A 20153-nucleotide genomic window follows, 5' to 3' on the forward strand; every position below is an offset into this window, starting at 1 on the left:
TTTGAATAATTCATTCCTCAGACAGTGCATGTTTCTTGCATGGGCAAATGGGGGTATGTGTTCAGAGCCCACACATTTTATGGGATCCCAAAATTGTTTGCTTTCTGTATTTTAGTCTTCCCCCCTTTTTCGAAATATTTTTAAAAGTAGAATCGTTAGCACACTTATGTTATCACAACATTAAGATATTGCCAAGTCCATAATTTCAACTTTGTTTTGCATATTTATTTTCTCTTTTGAATTTTTGAATGTAAAATAGAATACATAAAAAAAGTACAATATAGTGTAATTATTAGTTATACCAAATAAAGGTGCAAAATAAGTAAATGTAGGACTTCAGAATTTATTTTTATAGTAATTATACATTATGCTAGTCAATAATTCTCTGCAACTGAACGTCAAAGAATGTGATAAGTACAAAAAGAATAAAAAATTCATGTTTGCCCAACGTCTGAATGGAACAGCTATAGACGATATCCTTAATGACGATGTGTTTAGAATTTTTTTCTTTGTTAGAAAAACATGCAAAAAAAAAAGAGAAGTCACTGAGAGTGAAACAGAATCATGCCTTTGGATGCCTTTCTTGCTAAAAAAAAAAATCGGCAACACATCAAAAAGGGATAACACTATGGCTGTTAAAACATAAAAATGAACAATAAAAACAATAACATTCTTAGACTAAATAAGGGAAATCGAGATTATGAATATAACATCCTAGACCAGATACAGGATTAAAAACAATAAAAAACAAGGACTCTTTTGAATAATGCACCATCCCTTCTGATATTCTCTGGAATATAAATATAAACCCAGACTCTTTTCAATAATGCAACTCAGGACAAAAAAAAATTGAATATATGATAGCGGTTAATGCATGTTTACATGGGTTTATGGTTAGTAAATGAACAAGTAGATAATTGGCACAGGTCTGGTCAATGTTTTGGATTACAAATGTGAATACACTAGTGAGCATGCCCTATATTTCCAATGAGCATTCACTACTTGATTACTTATGTTGGGACAGATTTTAGAGCACTTAAAATTTAGTCAACTACAGTCAAACCTTGATTTAACGAATTAGTTGAATCTAACATTTTATTCATTAAATCGAGAAAAATCTTAAAATCGGAGCTAAGATTAGCACAAATATAAGCACAGAAACTTATAAAGAAATTTGAGTTGGTACATAGGGCTCCGACTGTATTTAATCACTTTAAGGCCTGTTAGCCAAACACAAGTTAAAAGCCTATGAGGATACTTCACTCAAGTGAAAACAACTTGGATCTAGATTTCAGACTTGCTGTGCTGTACTATAGATTGAGTGGTAAGCTTACTTCTTATCTCAGAAATTCTACGGTTTGAGTAGAAGTAGAGCAGTGAAATTAGTTTATTATACTTACTTTATCAGGAACATGCTTGGAAACTCCTTTTCTAACCCAGAGAAGACAAGGCACAAAATTCATTTTTTTAACTTATTTTGTAATATATAATATTGACAATAAATGAAAATATTCAGTAGTAATAATAGCTAATTAATTATATAAAATTTATTAATGTCCATTTCTATATATATAGTATGTATAAGAGATATTTATTAAGAGATGAATATTCGGAGTATCGGAATTCGAAAACTTTATTTCCTTAAATACTTAATAATAGCAGAAATTCGTACAAATCGGCTTAAACTGGCAATACCAATTTTTATACATTAGAAATATGCTATATTGAAATAAAATGTTTAGTTTGATTTAACATAGGATAATACTTTAATTGCGTGTTCAACTTTAAACGTGCAATAATATAATACAATAATAATTATACAGGGCTTTTGGCTACTATGACCATCCCCTGATCATTAAGAAAAATTGGGAGAAAAGGGAGATGATGACGAAAGCAAAACCTAGTAAATTAGAATAAGAAATAAAAGCCTATCAATTATACGCATGGGCGGAGATACTGGGGGACGGGGGGGGGAATTGCCCCCCCCCCAGCGTCAAAGGTGGAGTCGACTGATCTTATATATGTATACATGCATTTACATCATCATCATCATCGTGCCCCCAGCAATAATGACCGTGGCCCCCAGACCTCCAAATCTATCTCCGCCTATGATTATGCATAAACAGTCAATAACAATATATAATTTGGTATATTGATATACCCGATTATATATTACGGGTATAAAACAAAAATTACTGTCTAAGATAAATGACAACAAAAACCATGAATAAGACATTGACACAGATCAGGGTCGCAACTAAGGGGGAGCAGGCGTATGTGCTGCTCCAGGCGCTGAACAAAGGAGGACGCCAATTTAACCCTTTAACCTCTCAGCATTACGAGGGGGTGCCTAAGTGCATATTTGTCCCGGCTGACCAAGTATCTAGTTGCGGCCCTGTCACAGATGATGACAACAACAAAAGCATTAAAAGAATTATAATAGATACAGAAATGACATGAAAGCATTCAATGAATCAGTCACAAATACTGTGATACTGAGAAAAAAAAATTATGACAAAGGCAATCACAATAACTGAAGCAAAAAAACAAAGCAGTAACACAAAATTTCTGAGCTGCAAGCAAAATATTGCACAATAATAAAATTATGTAAAAGACAAAGGAAATAAGATACGAGGAGGTTCCACAAGCAAAAGGACTCTTCAGGTCTAAGGGACTATATAGACCACTTTGATGAAATATCAGGCGGAGTCCCAGGATGAATGTGAGTATCAGTAGGATGAACCTGTGAAGACCAACAGCTAAATAAAACGAGAACTACGAGTAATGAAGCGTTCAAAAAGAGTAATAATAATATTAGGAGGAGTCGACGCGAAATCTCGTCAACAATAGACCGGAAAATGATGATTGCGGAAAGTAGCATTATGAATAGCATCATAATGACTGCAACAGAAAAGAATATGGGAAGCAGTTCCCAAATTGGCCACACAATGGACTATCCGCCCTATTAGTACGATTTAAATACTCAGAAAGAGGAACCCTGTTACAGAGGAGCTTATAAAAAACATTCTCAAATTTACCAGATGAAAAAAAATTTGCAACAGTCATAAAATGGACGAAAATTGGGTAGTGTATTCTTAAGTGATTGAGTGATAAAGTTTTTATATCGGGATCTAAAAATTGCAGTCAGATCTTCAGGATAGAGGCTGGTAGGGGTTACACACTGAGAAGAAGCCACAGTGCGAATATGACGATCAATAATCTCATTAAAAGTAATGAGAGAGTGACCAGGGACCCAGATAATAGAAATGTGACTAGAGAGACAGCTTGTGAAAACAAACTGGTAATAAAGAAGAAAAATTACTGTGGGAGAATGGAATGAGGACGCTCGTATTGCAGAAATAACGGACTTGGAGTCTGAGATAATGACAATGGGTTGCCGAGAGAATGAAATTAAAAATCGGAGGCCAAGAATGATTGCAAGAGCTTCCCCAGTAAACACAGAAGAGCTAGAATTGATGAACCACGTCTTGAAGACGTTAGTTAAGGGACAGAAAGCACCGCAAACAAGCTGGTCTTTCTTAGAGGCATCAGTGGCAATGATGATGGAAGATGTGTCCAGGGAGTCTAAATAATGTTGGAACGAAAGTTGTTAAGAACCATGTGGGAAACATTTCTGAAAATCCAAGTCATCAGTGATGAAAGAAACGTTTTGAAGATGCCAAGGGAAAAAATCAAAAATAAGTTGAAGAGTGCTTATAAGAGTGAAATCAATAGAATTAGAAGAGAGAGAGAGAGAGAGAGAGAGAGAGAGTTTTCCATTTTCTTCCTTAGAGGAGGAGCTAAACGTTTGAGTCCCACAAATTACAAGGGGCCTGGGAGGGTGACGTCGTTGACCGAATACAAGCAGAGCCACATCGAGATGAAAGAAGTTGAGTAAGAGTCGGTAATGCCAAAATCATTCTCATTTCGTCAATTCTAGTAGATATAGGCAGACCGAAAGTAGAACGCAAAAGCTGAGTGATAAATAGCGGTGTGCGATGGAACGACAAATATTTAAAATAAAAGTTCCTTTAGTTTTAATAGTATTGAGTTGTTTTCCCCAACACACACACACAGATCTATCAAAATAGACCCCAGAATTTTTATGAAGGGATCAAAAGGAATGAAAACCCCACCAATAGTGAATGTAGGAAAGTGAAAGGAACGTTTCTTGGTAAAAATTGAAAATTTTGACTTGGGTAAGGAGATGGTGAGACCACTGTCTTCAGCCCATTGCATGGTTTTAGATACAGCGAGGGTAAGAGAAGATTCAGCAGAGAACTCATACGAACAACTTGCGGCCATGAAAATATCGTCCGCGTACAAGAAAAGATGAATGTTTGGGGGGGGGGGGCAAGTATATAAGTAAATCAATCGTAAATAAAGCGAACAGAAGAGACGGTAATGATGAACCTTGCAAGAGGCGAATAGAAGGTGAAAACATACTGGATTTCCTGCCTCTCCAGTGAATAAAATGGAAACGGTTGATCAGATAGGTGGGTATTCATAAAGCCATGTTAAAAATTTCCCATCGAACCCCATTCGTGCCAGCTTGTTAATTAATTAGAAGATCATGACGAACCGAATCATACGCTGCTTTTAAATCTAAGGCAATAGATACAAGACACGAGAGTTCATCCCAGATTGTAGAAACAATGTCTCGTAAACATGATTCTGAACCAGCTTTGGGACTAAACCCATAAAAACAGGGAGAGAACAAACTAAATTTGAATGAGATCCAATTTAATCTAAAAAGAATGAGGCGTTTGAAAATTTTGTTCACAGTATTAATCAAAGTTAGAGGTCTAAAAGCATCACAATACAACATAAAATTATGTGTGTCGATAAATATTTAGATGAAATACCCTTCACATGCTATGAGATAATTGTGATATTGCTGTCAACAATTATTCATTATAAAGCAAAGAAAAAAAAAGGGAAAAAACACACATCTGCTAAAAATATCCCAGAACTGAGGGGGAAAACTAGTTTAAACAAAATAACAATGAACTCTTTTCACTGAATGCAGAAAGAAGAAAAAACACACCTAACAAAGGCGAAAAAGAAAAAACATTATCTACTTGATAACGAAGGGGGAGGGGGGTTTGAACCATGAAGTTCCGGATTGGAGCTCAGACCCCTATTTTTGTCTTTTGATTGTTCGACGTTGCTTTGCTCTTTCCGCGGGCGAAATAGGAAATCATTGCACTCGAATTCACCAGAGATATCGGACCAAGGATGTTTTTCAGATGGAAGGGTGTCATTAAAGTTTATAACAGAAGGACCCGGGCCTCCATGTTCACATTTGCACCATCTGAAGATGACATGCACGTATTTTGGAGCGATGACTTAACTGAGTTCACGATCACCGGTATTAAGGATCTAATTGAGTTGTGGAGGGATTCTTGGAGACTGGAGCTCAGCCCCTTGAGAACGATTTCTCTAAGCGCGTTTATCTCAGCACCAACCAGGGATCTGATCTCCAGTTTCAAAGAGTTAATGTCCGACGACGCTGAAATATCGGCCTGACCAGCATACGACGTATTATTAGATGTATTATTACTTGGCTCGCGCAATGTTTATGGGGACGTAGTTTTCAGCTTTGTATTTGAGGACTTTCGTTTCAAAGATAAATGTTGGACAATTCCAGTCGGTGGCAAGATGAAAAGCTTTGCAGTTTATACAAGAAACTGAATTTTAACATTGGTCGTTGTTATGTCTTTACAAAACTGATTAGTAGCCCTATAAAAATTTTTATCGGTGCGAGTAGCTAAAACATCTTCGGCATTGATTTGGTTGATCGATGAAACGACGGGGATGGACAATCAAGAACCACAATTCAACCTCACTTGGTATACTTTTACCAAGAATCGTGACTGACACCGTGTGCAAGGGATTGTTGTCTTTATTGAAACGACGGACACTGATAACCTAGAGGTTTTCACCTTGAAGCTCATCTGGCGATCTCGCTAACTGGAATATCGGTAGGGACATTATTAAGCATAAACTTAGATGAGATGGCTTTGTAAGAAGGAAAGGTTTGACGGAAATATCAAATATATTGTCTATCTTTAAGATTTCCTTAGCAATTTGTGGATTACCCGTAGTGATAACCTCACCAGCACGGGTGAAACGAATTCCATGAATATTTTTGGAGGGAATTTGGCCTCATATATATTTCTTCAATTGAATAGGTCTCATTTTCGGAATCGCTTCCGGACCCGACAGTTTAATAGTAAACAGACACGCAGGTTCAGTATGATCGATGATATCCATGTCACAAATCGAAGACGACCAAACATTAAAAAGCGCGCTAGCGCGTTTCGAAACGACCGCTCCGCAAACGTTAAAACGGCATTCCTGTTGTAATTTATCGGGAGCAAAAAAACACCAAGCATGCAAATGTAACCTGGCGAAGAAGAAACCACCGTATGCAAATCTGTGTCACAGTGAATACAAGGCACGGATTTAGTAGTACTAAAGTGCGCCATTACCCTGTACGTTACAACTGTTAGAACGCGGTTGCACGCTGGAATAACTTCACCGGGCTGGCGTCCGGGCCTTTTATTCATTGTGACGCCGATTTGCATGCAGTTTCTTCTGGGGTTACATTTGCATGCATGGTTTTCTTTTTCTCCCAATAAATTTCAACAAGAATGCCGTTTCGGAACGCGTTAGCGCGTTATGTTAGACCATGCATTTTTTGATGACAATTGTTTGTATTGGTGTGTATTATCACCTCTCAAAGTTTTTCCCATATTTTGTGAATCGCCCTGTATAGCAACCCTCTGTACAAACGTCTAACAGGAAAAAATTTTACTAAATCTGAGGTAACAAGAGAGAAAATGAAAATTCTGTGGGCAGATAGTTTTTTTTCAAGTTCTTCCTCCAAATAGACCTAGGACTCCTCTCTCCACACACACACAGCCCATGGATCTCTCAGCAAGTTATTTAAAACTTTGAGAAGGTTTACATCAGAGATGTGTGTTTTTTGCAATAATCTCTGGCAAAGAATTAATATTCACTTACTTCTGTAAACGCATTTAAATACATTACATTTCTAATAGCTCTTATTGATAAAGCTTGGCAGCAAGTGACTTACAGAGCAATGAATCCGGTTTAGAAGAAAAACACTGAGATTATTGAAAATATCAACGAAACTAGACATGGACCACAGGTGTGCGATATTGCCTAAGTCCGTTACCTCGTAAAGTTGGAATTGTCTCTCTCTAGGGCAGAGTGGTTCTGAAAGTGGGCAGCCAACACCCCCTATAGATAAGATATATATGTGCGTGTGTGTGTATATATATATATATATAGTGGGTGTTCTGTTAATGGACCGACAAACTCAGAGGAATTTTGTAGGCATCAAGAGGAACAAAAATTTCAATGAAACATGGTGTCGTTGAGAGGGTGAAAATCGCGAAAAACGCAAGCAGGCTTTAAGTCTAGAGGAGACGAAAGGTGGATGTCAGTTCATCGCTGAATGCGTTCGCTCACTATATCTGACGTAAGTGAAAAATCTAATTGTCGCCAAAACCTACTACAATTACTTTGACGAATGCAGATTTCAGTGATGTACTGCAAAAAAATGACTAAATTTCTTCTGAACTAGATGACCAATTTGGTTTTTTCTAGGCTCTTTCGAAAGCTGGTGGAATGGACAAGTTTTTGGAAAATTTGACTGATTGTAGCTTGAAGGGTGTTTGCGGAATTGGCCATTAAACATTTTGGTGACAGTTCGATTTGAACTTCAATATATTTCAGCGTCTGTAGCTCGCCATTAATCGCTTGGCTTACAAAATTTCGGCAAGAAATTCGGATCTCTATTTGACGAATGGGCGAAAAATATATTGACCTCGTCCTAACCTAACCGCATGTTAGAGAAATATAAAAGTTGAAGGGAAAAAAAACAAAAAGGAAAGAGAAATATATAAGTATAATTCATAAGTGCAGATGAGAGTTCTCTTTTGCTCTTATACGTATATAGAAGGATACATATGTAGAGAAAAAGTCACTAATAATTGCATAGAAATAAAAGGAAGGTAAAAAGAACAACTTCGTAGGGTTACAACAAAGCCTGACGGTGATAAGAAACAATTTTACTTTATTCCAAAGGCGTTTGGACGCAATATCAGATCCTCGATCGTAAAGTTGTTAAATCCAGATATTTCAATGAAATTGGTGTAACACCTCAGGATTTTTTCCGCACTTTCCAAATACGTGCATAGTTTGCGTATAGGTCTCTCAGAAACTTCACAAAAAATCCAGGTTTTTTCAGACTTCACGCATATTTTTCCATAATCGTTTACCCACCATAATTCTAAAACGGTTCGAGATAGGACAGCGTTGGTAGGTTGCTTCATGATCTACTTGGGATCGTGTATCACCCCCTTTCATTTTGGCAGAAAATAGGTCGGAATCACCCTGTATACTTCAGATAACTAAACATTGTAGCAAAAACATTACCGAAGTATCTCACTACGGGTTGGAAATAGTTTTTTTTTTTCATATGAAACTTCTGTAGAAAATAGATTTTACTTATAGAAAGGTTTGACTCATTGTTTTTAAGAGTTAAAATATACAATGAAATTCATTCAGTTCCTTGAAAGATCGTCTCATTAACAATATGGTAAAGAGTTAAACATTTTCCCCGAATGAGAAAAGAATTTTCAACGGGTCGTTCTCAAAAAATCAGGTTGGTCAAAGTTACGAAAATGTCCACTAAAATATGGGCGATATGGTCACACAAAATTAATGTGTGTTGTTCAGAGAAAAAAAAACTTTTTTTCTTTATTTTGATTAAGAAAACATGTATTTCACTGAAAATACTTGACATATCAAGGAAACGGTTATTATCCGGATATTATGCAGAGATGAACTCGGAAAGATAAGTCATCACGTCTCCGCCGGGACTCGAACCCAGGCCCCCTTGCATACCGGGCAAGCACGCTACCATTTACACCACTGGAGACATGACACTGCCTTCCTTATTTAACGCATTATGGCGTGAGGCGCTGAAGTAGAGGCAGTAGCCTCTCATCTCGCGAGCCGAGAGAGAGACAAAAAGCGATCTATATGTGTCTCAAAAAAATACTTGATAGCTGGCGAAAAGTCAAGAATGCAGGTGCAACAAAAAGTTGGACATGCACGGTTCGAATAAAGTCAGTCCGGGATTACATTAAAAAGTTTTTGAAGTTTTATGAAAACCTTTAAAATACTTTTATAGTATGATCCCGGCCTTAGGCCGGTATTAAACTATAAAAGTTTTGTAAAAGTCTTTATAAAACTTGAAAAATGCAGCCAACAAGGTCACCGGTTGCATTTTCTAGAATGTAACCAATAACCTTATTGGTTAGATTTTGCAAGTTGTATAAAAGGAATTTTATCAAACTTTTACAGTGTAATACCGGCCTTAGAGAGATACACATCTAATATACAAAAGGTATGAATTTTCACGGTATCACTAAATACTAGTAAGATGAAAAATGATTTTCAACACCAGGGACTCTGGAATATAACCGCGTGCAAAATATTTTATTGCAAGAGGTCATGTAATCGAAACTTCATTTTTCTTCACTCATGAAATCAAAGTTGGAAAAATATTTTTTCGCTTGAACAATTGAAAAATGTTCAGCAATCTCTTCTGGAACAGGTGGCTGCAGGGATATTGGGGGGCCCATACTCGCCTGCATATCAATTCACATGCCAACTCCCGAAAATTTTTACTAAATCTCAATTTTGTGATGCCGCGAGGGGGTTTATGCATTCGGACTGCATTGGGTGGATGTAGAAAAATGTTGACTTCGAGACACAATAAAAATATTCCTAAACTATTTCATCAGATTCTTTATCGTTAAGCCAAGAGTACACTATATAGACAAAAATCGCGCAATAAATCAAGTGCTCTACAACTAGACTAAACGCAGTTCTAAAGCTCATGACAAGACTTCAATTTTCCCAATTCTTCGTATCGATATTTTCTATAGCGCATCATCTTACGAGACATCACAGCGGCAGACTTGAAATCTTACTAAAAGTAATAAATCATACTTTCCTTTTACAACAGAGGGGGTTGGTCACTTGTAAAGATATTTCCTGGATATTATGCAGAGGTAACAAAGAAAAGCAGCCTCCGTCGGGAATAACCCAAGCGCTCTTGCATACCGTCTACACCACTGCCTTCCACGCAAGTGGAAGCATTAGTAGTCTCTTATAACCTAACCACAGAAAATATGGTCCACAATACAAGATATTTTTGGTTTTCAAAATTCGCCAATAACTTTTCAAGATGGCCCAAAATTTGGAATCATTTGGCCAACCATTCGTTTTGCGATTTTCATCCATTTAAAATTACTGCACGAGCAGCGACCTTACTCCTTGACAATGTAGGTCGTGCGGATGTGTGGTAAAGCTCATAGATCGTCCAGCTGTTTATTCGTGACAACCTAGACAAAATTAGCGAGTTTGATTACAGGCAATCACGCGATATTGCCCAAGTAGTATGGCTTTATAATAAAGTGAGAGAAGAAACACTGCAGTATAGAGAAGTTATGCGTTTTGATATTTCTCTGCAACACAATCAAAAATCTAATGCCGTATTGTAGAGGGGTGGTGGCCTTTTATTTTGCATACCACGAACTAGCCACCACTGAAATGCCAAGCTTACACAGCCATTCTTAAAAGCGTGACGTCAGTATCATCCCTATAGCGCCCGAGTGGCGTGGTGGTGAGATGCTCGTCTACCACCGCAAAGATTGCTGTCACGGTACGAAGTTCCAACCCGAGAGAGAATGCAGATATTTTCTCTAACGAGCTCTTGAGGCGACCGATAGACAGCATCTTCATTTCCAACCCATCCATTAATGACAGTAAATTACAATATAGCTTTATATGGCCAGAGTTGGTGGAAATTGACTAATACTATCGTTTTGGGAAAAGCGGGAAGGAGAACAGATATGTCTATTCAGAAGATTGACGAGTAAGCTTTTTGCTGGGCACACACCGGTTATGCACGACAAGCTTACTCATTGTTTAACCGGTATGCCATACAAATCAACGTAGTCTGACAAATTAAAACGTTGAGTCATACAAATCAACCAACAAAAATGACAGCTTGTCTAAAGCAGTCATGTCCCTCCCGTGTGCGCCTAGCCAACATTTTCTATAGCACTGAAGTTCATTCCACTTGCAGCCATTGGATAAAGCAGGCAGACATATGCGAAATTGCCTTTTTGCAGTATATACGATGGCTGTAAGTGTTGGCCCAACCTTATACTGCTGTTATAGAGGAGCAGTACGGGAATTGCGACTTAGAAAAATGTATAGTGCGGAGGAAGAGACGTTCGCGCAGGGTAAAAGGATATAGGAAATGGCCCGAGGGGTTTTGAAATGCAAGGGTGTGACAATGATCCCACCGCAGAAGAGGGACGGATCAACCAGCAGATCGAGATGAACAAAAACCGGATTGTTCAAGTCGCGCACCTCGTTGAGTGGCCTGTCGCTACTCGAGTATGCGAGGTAGCGAACAATTGTTTTCGTCGCTTGTCTAATGCACCGACCTACCTCGTGGTCGCCTCACTGTTCGGCCTTAAGACTGACCCTCGTCACAGTGCTTTGTCCAAGACACCCTCGAGTAGAGCAAACAAAAAATGAATAGCAACATCGTATAAAAAGAAATTCTTTATTTCAGATGCTATAGTTGATTTCCACCGGCACTCAACCCTGGCACTCCGACAGAAGGAGCAACACTTTTAACAATTTCATAAGCGTCTTCATCGCATTCTGGAAACCTTCCTGCGCATTCGCCTTCGGTGCGGCCAAGTTCAAGTATCCTCATATACTCTTGCGCTCCACTTCCAGATGGGGTCTCTAAAGAACTAGGGGGGAAAAAAAAAAAAATGGTTCCGTAAATACTCTTGGTTTCGCAAACTTTCTGAACCATTTGTAAAAATTCAAGACAGACTAGTTAACGTAAAATATTCCGAACCTTCAACTCTATATTCACGCAATATAAGAATAGATTAAAAAATATTTTGTTGACTCAAGTCGGGTAAAAGTTAAACAAAAAAAAATAGCTACCGATAGTTTCCAATATATTTTACTGGGAGGAGCGAATAGAAAAGATTAGTTTCGGTCATTTCTAAATTCTGTAAAAAAAAAAGCCAAGCCATTTGAGAATTCCAATACATCACGTTTGATATTTTAGATATAAATTTTCCGAAAATGGGAATTGTGAAGCTTGCTTTGTCTTGATTTTTGAATTCGGAAGGTAAATTTAATATCAATGCACCTTCGACTTTTAAAAATTCAATTTTAAAAACAGCATTTTGTTCTGAAAAGAATAAAAAATTTAAATAAACAAACATACTTTATGATGGTGTCTATATTTCTAGTAAATTCTCCGAGAAAATCTGGATCTGCTCCAATATCGCAGATCAGCCTAGAAATGCACTTGTTATCATCCATATCTTTCAGAAAGGCAAAGAAACTTTCAACGTCTTCCTCTCCATTTTCCTCGGAAGCACTTTCATCTCTATCTGTATGTTCTTGGGTGGGAGGAAAAGTATTAGAGAAATCATGAGGCATACCACTTCCACCAGGAATAGGTTTTGATTGAGGTGGAAGGAATGAGCTAGCCGCACTACTAGTCTTAGATGGTCTACCACCAAGTGGTGGCATTTGTGGAGGGAACTGCCCACCAGCCATTTGCCCAGGAAAATTCATAAAGCCGGAAGAACCGCTCATTCCTTGAGGACTCTGCGGTGGTAACACTGGCGACTGTGATTTTCCTGCTCTATTTCCCGGACCTGAAATTAAAAACATTGAATTTGTGATCAAGATACTTTCTAAAAATTGGTCATTCGATTTTTATTTTCGTGCAACCAGATCTCTCAAGTTAATTCAGGATTTTAAGAGTAGCCAAAGTGTCGAATAGTAATACGAGCAGTTAAAAATTACGTTTATGCTACGGAGCCATTCAAGTCATAGGTCAGCATCGATGGGAGTTTGCTTACAAGGGGCGAATGATGCTCATGTTAACCGCCCTTTATAAAAAAAATATGAAGTAATCTTAATGACATCTTTATTGGGAATGCCAAAATGAGAAACCTTTAACTTGTGGGCACCTGGACCAATATTCCTATTGATAGTCCTCTAGTAGACCGCCCTCCACCCTATCTCACTTATGGAGGGGGTCAGCTAAATTTGCGTCACATGCGTTGTTCTCGGGCGATTTGCTGGACTCCCGTACGTAAGCGGATACCTGTTCTTCGAACGAAGAGGATGGGGTCCCAGGGTGTGCATGGTGATCGGGAAAATTAGCATAGACGGCAGGGTGAAAGTAGACAATGAAATTTTCGTAAATGGCGGACCACTCCCTTCTGCACGATGTGGACGAGAAAACAAGCTGCAACGATTTACGGTACAAAAACTACTTGTGAAAACAATTTTCTTGTACGGTTGCAAGCTCTGAGCGCAACTGGTTTGTGCGTAGGTGGGATATTAAAGCAAACGTTTGATGCAATTGCTATTCCCCGATATAGCGTATGGTGTGCCCACTACCTTTTTGTAAAAGAGTCCAAGGTGGTGATCATTCGCTAGCCAAGACCAGACATCCGCAATAATTCCATTAATCCGACATTGATCACCATCTCTCGAGTTTAGATAACCATGAAGACGAGAGTTCGGTGCTCAGTACTTCGCACCAACTACCAACGGCTACCTATACCACTTTAATTGTCGCTTTATTACTGAACTTGAAACAAGCTAAAAATAGCTTTTGTCTGAAAAATAATCCCCGCGCATACATAGCAAATTTCAATACAGCAGTGTCAGACGGTGGTGGTCAGTCTCCCCCAAATACATATATTTCTGAAGGGAAAAAGGCGTACGCAGCGGATCGCTCTTTGGAAGGGGCACAAAAAGGCTTACGGGTGGTGCCGCAATGAATTTTAGAGAAAGTTGGAGGCCAAGGCCTTCAAATAGCATTGAAATGAACAAATTATGAAAAGGTATTCAGATATCAATTTCAAAATTTTTGCATCGAAACTAAATTTGGTTCGAGGGGGTTCGTGCGCCCTCCCACTGCGTCAATCTCCGATCCCAATATGCTTTAGGAGGGGAAGCTGATAGTTTTGCTGACGTGAGGGAAGGTAGTCAAAAGTGGCCAAAAATTGATTTAATGACATAATACTTGAATGGTCCCGAATATTAGCCAATATCCAATTCCTTCGTCATGTCAAGATTCCTATTAACATTTTACAATGTATATTTTCTATACTACGTCCACCATTGCATCAAGTCATAAAAGTATGGTTTAAATAAAATATGCTGAAAAGTGATAAAGTTAGACCAATTCTGAATACGAATTTGAAATATTGAAATCCCTGTAATATTACGGGGAGCATTTACCTAAACCACGCATTTTCTCTCGAGATTAAATACGAGATAATGTAGCGTAAAATATTTTACGTTAAAATGCACTTTGTAATAAGATAACTTGCCTCCACCACTCATAGCTTCAAGCATTTGAGTTGGGTCAATTCCAGCTGAACTAAGAGCTTGCATCAGTTGCAGCGGGTTGATACCTTGATCAGTTAGTGCTTGCATTATAACCATCGGATCCGGCGGAGGTTTCTGTACATTTGAAACAGGCTGTTGCATAAAGTTTCCACCAAGCATTCCTTGCTGTCCACTCATGAAATTAGCTCCCGTCGGCGAGAACTGATTTTGAGAGAAACTTCCAGGCATTGATCCAAATTGAGTGGGTGGTTTCGGTTTAGGCTGTCCTCTACCTCCAAAAAGTCCTAGATAGTAAAGAAGCTTCCCTCCAACAGCAAGTTTGGCCCCAGTAAGTCCTGACATCGGGAAACCCGTGAATGGTATAGATCCCATAGCTGAAGATATGGCTTGCAGAAATGCTGGAGTTGCGGATTCAGTGGAGCATATTAGACATATAATTAGTGAACACACCTTCCAAAGGTTCATATCTACGAACGAAAGTAATGAAAAATTGAGTAAAGATTCAAATTTTATTTATATATATATATATATATATAATATATATATATAATATATATATATATATATATATATATAATATATATATATATAATATATTATATAATATATATATATATATATATATATATATATATATATATATATATATATATATATATATATATATATATATATATATATATATATATAATATATAATATATAATATATAATATATAATATATAAATAATATATATAAATAATATATATAAATAATATATATAAATAATATATATAAATAATATATATAAATAATATATATAAATAATATATATAAATAATATATATATATAATATATATATATATATATATATATATATATATATATATATATATATATATATATATAATCATTTATTTCAAATTCTGTGCTTAGCGAAGTGCACGTGTAACTCTGGTAGGGGTAGGAAGGAAACTCTCCGAGATTAAAGTTTTTGTAAACTCAGTTTTCAATTAACTGCCTGCAACTTAAAATTTTCCTGTGCCTTCCCCCAAACTATGGTTTTAAAATTTTGGGTTTTTGGCAATTCTGATCCGTTCTACACAGGATAAAAAGAAATTAGGTTAAGTTACATAAAGTTTTCTATACGTGTAAAATTTAACCAACCTGATATAGATCAACATGCGTTTATCGATCGGACCAATCCTCGAGGGAGTGAAAATGCTTTTGGAAGTAAAAACAAGGATTTATAGACAAAATATTAGAAAGCTATAACTATAGTACAATAAGATTTTCATTATCACTATACAGATAATTCAACAGTTAAATTTAGATTTATGAACGAGTTATTGTATGAATAGGGAGCAAATAACGACTGCTGGATGTATTACTTGAATGACATTCAAACTAGTCGGCTTGAATCCAAGTAAGTCTTGTCAAAACCTGAACTTTCATAGAGGAAAGTTACTATCGTACCAAAAAATTTGTTTGCATCGAGTTAAAATGCTGCTTATTAAAAATGAATATGCGCCCTATTAAGCATAGAATATAGGGTTACCTGAACATTTCATGGTTTCTCCCGTCAATGTAAAAATTTAAAATGCGCTAGACGATTACAGTTCACTTTTGCAGTAGAGATTTCTGCATGGGCAACCCGACATTTTCTAGGGAGCCCCTGTTCCAAATTCAGGGGCGACGTTTAATACTCGTGCGCCTTCTCCTGCATGTGAAATTCCAACCTTATTTGTAATTAACCAAGCAAAACTGATTATGAACATTGCTTTATATAGGGATTACATAAAAACTTTTGATAAACTTTTAGTAACACTTGAAAAATGCAAACCAATAAGCCTACCGTTTACATTCGAACTTTCAAATTTATAAAGTCGGGGTTTTTTTTTAAGTGTATAATGCCGGGATTACACTAACCTTGAAGTTAATCATTGCATACGCGTAATTAATCGCTTATTCTTATTAGAAACCGAAATAAATGTTCATGAAAATATGCTAGTAGAGTAGTTTTAAAATGGGACTGACATTCGATGCCGATCATTTTAAAATGTTAAAACTACATTCCTGCTATAAAAAAAAAAAAAAAAAAAAATGTAAAAAATCCATCCCAAACATAAGTTTCCAGAGATGAGATCAGCGGGTAATTACAGCCATTAATTCCACTAATGCATAGCGATCAAAGGGCATACGATATTAAATGAAACTTAAATACTAATTGAATGAATAGCTTCATTCGACTGGGGCATACAGTTCTAAGCAGGTTATGAATAGCTACGGAGATAACTCATGGGTTTGAATTCGCCCATGGTTGTTAGCCCGACAGCTCAACCCCCCCCCCCCACACCCCTTATTGAAATTTAATTCTAAATTCAGTTATACAGCTCACGCAAGCCGTGGCTATAAAATTTACAACGAGCATTCATTGCATTAAGTACCATGCTCCTTGGGATTCACTAGAGAAGCGTTTTTCAACCTATAATCCGCAGGCAGATTTGTATAAATTTTACCATCTATATTGATATATCGATTGCAATAAAGTTCAAATAAAATTATACACATTCACACAATTAGATCACTATACACGCTAAATAAGACTTCACTAGATTTTGCCAAAAAAAATGTTTCTAAAGCAATAAACTGCACAATCTACCAGTTACTGTTGAAGAGTGGAAACGTGAGTACAGATATTTGTGTAGTAGCCCCTTCAGCAAACAAGGGTTTCTCACGGGGAAACTCCCCGATCACCACTTTTAGAAAGCTCGGTAAACTAGAATCGTTATTAATCCGTTGAATACGGGATAACGGCAATTGCCATCCAAAACCTTGCCAAAAAAAAAAAAAAATTTAGGACAACGTTAAAAACACTAGACATTTATAAATTTGCCATAATTACGTTAACAATTTATATTATGAAAAAACCTGCGTTTATGTATTCACGACTTTTAGTAAATATTACAAATTCAAATATCTTTGAAAAATTCCATGACGAATGTATTTAAAAAAAATCTGAAAATTACAAGAACGTCCCATAACGCGGGACACAAGTCGTCCGTCAAACTGTTTCAGATATTTTACTGGTCCTTGTTTTCAGAAAGGTTGGGAAAACCACTGTACTAGAGTAAAACTTCAAAAATTACCAGATAACAATATCTACGGCAGCAGGATGCATTCCCATGAAGCTAAGCCCATCTGCTGAACACAGTCGCAATTAGTTACTTTTCCCGAGATTGTTATTCCAGGAAATAGACTTGCGTAAACCTCATTATAAACGGAGCAGCTATATTATTTCTTGTAAGCAATAAAACTTTGCTGCCAGAAATTCTTGTTCATTGCACACAATAAGCTTCTTACGCGAGCGATAAAGTTGATCTCGCTCGCGATATAGCGACAAGAGAATCTAGAAATTTAAAGAACACAAATATCCGATTTGGAAAACGAAATACATTTCTTAAGTTCATCGTACTAGGGACACCATAAACTAAGAAAGCGTTAAGAAAACTTTCATTCCTCATATCTACAATTAATAAATCTAGGTCAAATATTTCTAAAGTTTACATAAGATCTGTACTTACTTGGAGCAAGCTGAAGGTTATCCTGCCTATTGCTTTACTAACCACCGGATGGATCGAGCAGTACTAAACATGACACTCAATTCTTTAAAGAGTGTGCCTGTGACGTCATCGCTCTTCATTTCCATAAATTTTAAAGCATCTGGTTTTACAGGGGGAAAAAAGCCTTTTAGACTCTTCGTGTGCTCTTTTTTCTGACTTCTTATTCTTTATTGCGCTTAAAAAAATCATAGAACTGAGTTTCTGATTTCCATTTTTCCAATAACTTCAGTTAAAAATGACTAAACTTTATGACTTTCAATGATAGAATCTCTCATGTCAAGTCACGATGCATCAGTATTGTATATACAGTGGAATCCCGTTATAACGAACTCCAAGAGACCGGAGAAATTGCTTCGTTATAACGAAAAATTTTGCTATAAAGGAACTCCAAGAGACCGGAGAAATTGCTTCGTTATAACGAAAAATTTTGTTATAAAGGAACTCCAAGTTTTTGCATTGTTCCTATGTAAACTTATCTGGGGGAATTAGAAACGTGTTCGTTAAAACGAGATTTTCACTATAACGGTATTCGTTAAAACGGGATTCGACTGTATATACAGTGTAACCTCTCCTAACGGACTCTCCCCTTTAACGGCCACCTCCTTTTAACGGACACTTTTCTGATCTCCGGTCCCGTGGAATAGGGCTTTAATATTTATTTATTAATTTTTGGTCATAAACCCAAGAATTTATCGTATTCAACTAAGATTATGTTTAATACCAAGCTCGTAGTGGTAAATATGATAAATCGTCAATTAATTACTCAATTTACTGAACATAACTGGTCTAGGAGGATGAATTCGAATGGTAATGTTGGGTTTGTTTGTTTATAACGCGTGAAGAAAGTCAACATTACAAGACTGATAATGTTATTTCGAATTTTTTCATCTTATTTACACTTATTTCAATTTAATTTTTATTGAAAAATATGTGTAGTATTCATGTATCATGCACGAGTGAAAGTAATTAATTCGTTTAATGAAGAGAAGAAATGATGTAATATTTTTTTCATATTTATCAGACTTTCCAACTTCATTTGGGAATCACGCATAGTCGCCTTTAAAAGCGATAAAAATGTAGTGAAATTTAATCAGACTTTCTTTATCGAAACGATTGGTGATTATGCATATATATATATAACCACTCTAGTGTATCACTTTTACCGTATCATATACATTCAACATTTAAATGCATGGAAACCAATTGCGACCGAAGTCAAACGCCGTATAAATTTGAACGTTGTATTAACGAGGTCACGTTGTATATCGTACTTCTCCATTAGCGGACACTTCCCGTTAGCGGACAAAATTTTTGGTCCCATAGGTGTCCGTTATCGAGAGGTTCTACTGTATAACTGCTATTCACTGGCCAAATCCCGAAATTGGCCAGGTCGTGAATTGGCCAATTTCGTTGTAAATTGACTTATGTCAGAAATTCGTGCTTTGGCTAGCTAGTTCGTGAAGTGGCCGGAGGTCTCGGGTCAAAGTCCGATAACAAAAGAAAATAATTCGGATTCATCGCCAAGTTTGCGCATTTTTTCCTGATAATTATGGCCACGTTAGCTATGGCAACCCATCATATCACGGTCACGATGTGGTAATAATTTTTGTTCTTCAAAACTTGACAGAAAAAACTATATGTCTATGTTATTATTGTTATAGTTTTGCTCTGGAATTTCTCATTTTTTTCTCTCGTCACGTGAAGTTAATCCAACACAGCTACTATATGTAGCCATGTAATCACACACTGGCGATGAAAAAAATGTATTAATCACCTACCGGACTGTCTTATATCAGCACATCGAATTTCGGCCAGGAATTTCTGGCGACTTTGCGAATTGGCCTTCCAAAGCTCGAATCATTTCTGAAAATTGCACAATGGCCGTACTTCGAGCTTTGGCAGTAACACACACACACACACACACACACACACACACATACATACATATATATATATTGTATATTACTGTCAAAGCCCGAAGTTGGCCAGTTCGCGAACCGGCCGACTCAGTTGACCCAGCCAATGT

At 36.9% G+C, this 20153-nt stretch overlaps 2 protein-coding genes across 3 annotated transcripts in view; both read right to left on the minus strand.

The window, feature by feature from the left end:
* The window catches only part of nclb (PWP1 homolog no child left behind), a 47522-nt gene extending 45592 nt beyond the window's left edge, over positions 1-1930 (minus strand). Inside the window, exon 1 of the mRNA XM_089254093.1 lies at positions 1401-1930. Coding sequence (XP_089110219.1) covers positions 1401-1463 — 63 coding nt within the window. The 5' untranslated portion in view covers positions 1464-1930. The remainder of the gene's footprint in view (positions 1-1400) is intronic.
* A 9739-nt stretch (positions 1931-11669) lies between these two features.
* Positions 11670-18137, minus strand: LOC149065738 (uncharacterized). Of its 2 annotated transcripts, XM_089253706.1 has the most exons (5): positions 18089-18137; positions 15672-15728; positions 14505-14990; positions 12371-12809; positions 11670-11879 (listed from the first exon to the last, which is right to left on the minus strand). In XM_089253706.1, exons 3-5 carry the CDS (start codon positions 14986-14988, stop codon positions 11696-11698), a joined length of 1107 nt encoding a protein of 368 aa, XP_089109832.1. In that variant the 5' UTR covers positions 14989-14990; positions 15672-15728; positions 18089-18137; the 3' UTR covers positions 11670-11695. The 2 variants fall into 2 exon arrangements, with proteins under 2 accessions (XP_089109832.1, XP_089109831.1); XM_089253705.1 differs by lacking the exon at positions 15672-15728.
* Positions 18138-20153: the final 2016 nt, after the last annotated feature.

This window comes from Pholcus phalangioides, unplaced genomic scaffold, assembly GCF_987345545.1.
Source record: "Pholcus phalangioides strain wild (caught in Gottingen) unplaced genomic scaffold, Ppha-v1.0 ptg000039l_1, whole genome shotgun sequence".
Taxonomy (NCBI): domain Eukaryota; kingdom Metazoa; phylum Arthropoda; class Arachnida; order Araneae; family Pholcidae; genus Pholcus; species Pholcus phalangioides.

Bases quoted from the DNA above. Each gene is read 5' to 3' on its own strand.
- LOC149065738 (XM_089253705.1), bottom strand. From the start codon at position 14,988: ATGAACCTTTGGAAGGTGTGTTCACTAATTATATGTCTAATATGCTCC. The intron at 12,810-14,504 runs GCAAGTTATCTT...TTTTAATTTCAG, and splicing joins TGAAGCTATGAGTGGTGGAG to GTCCGGGAAATAGAGCAGGA. The intron at 11,880-12,370 runs GTATGTTTGTTT...TTTCCCCCCTAG, and splicing joins AATATAGACACCATCATAAA to TTCTTTAGAGACCCCATCTG.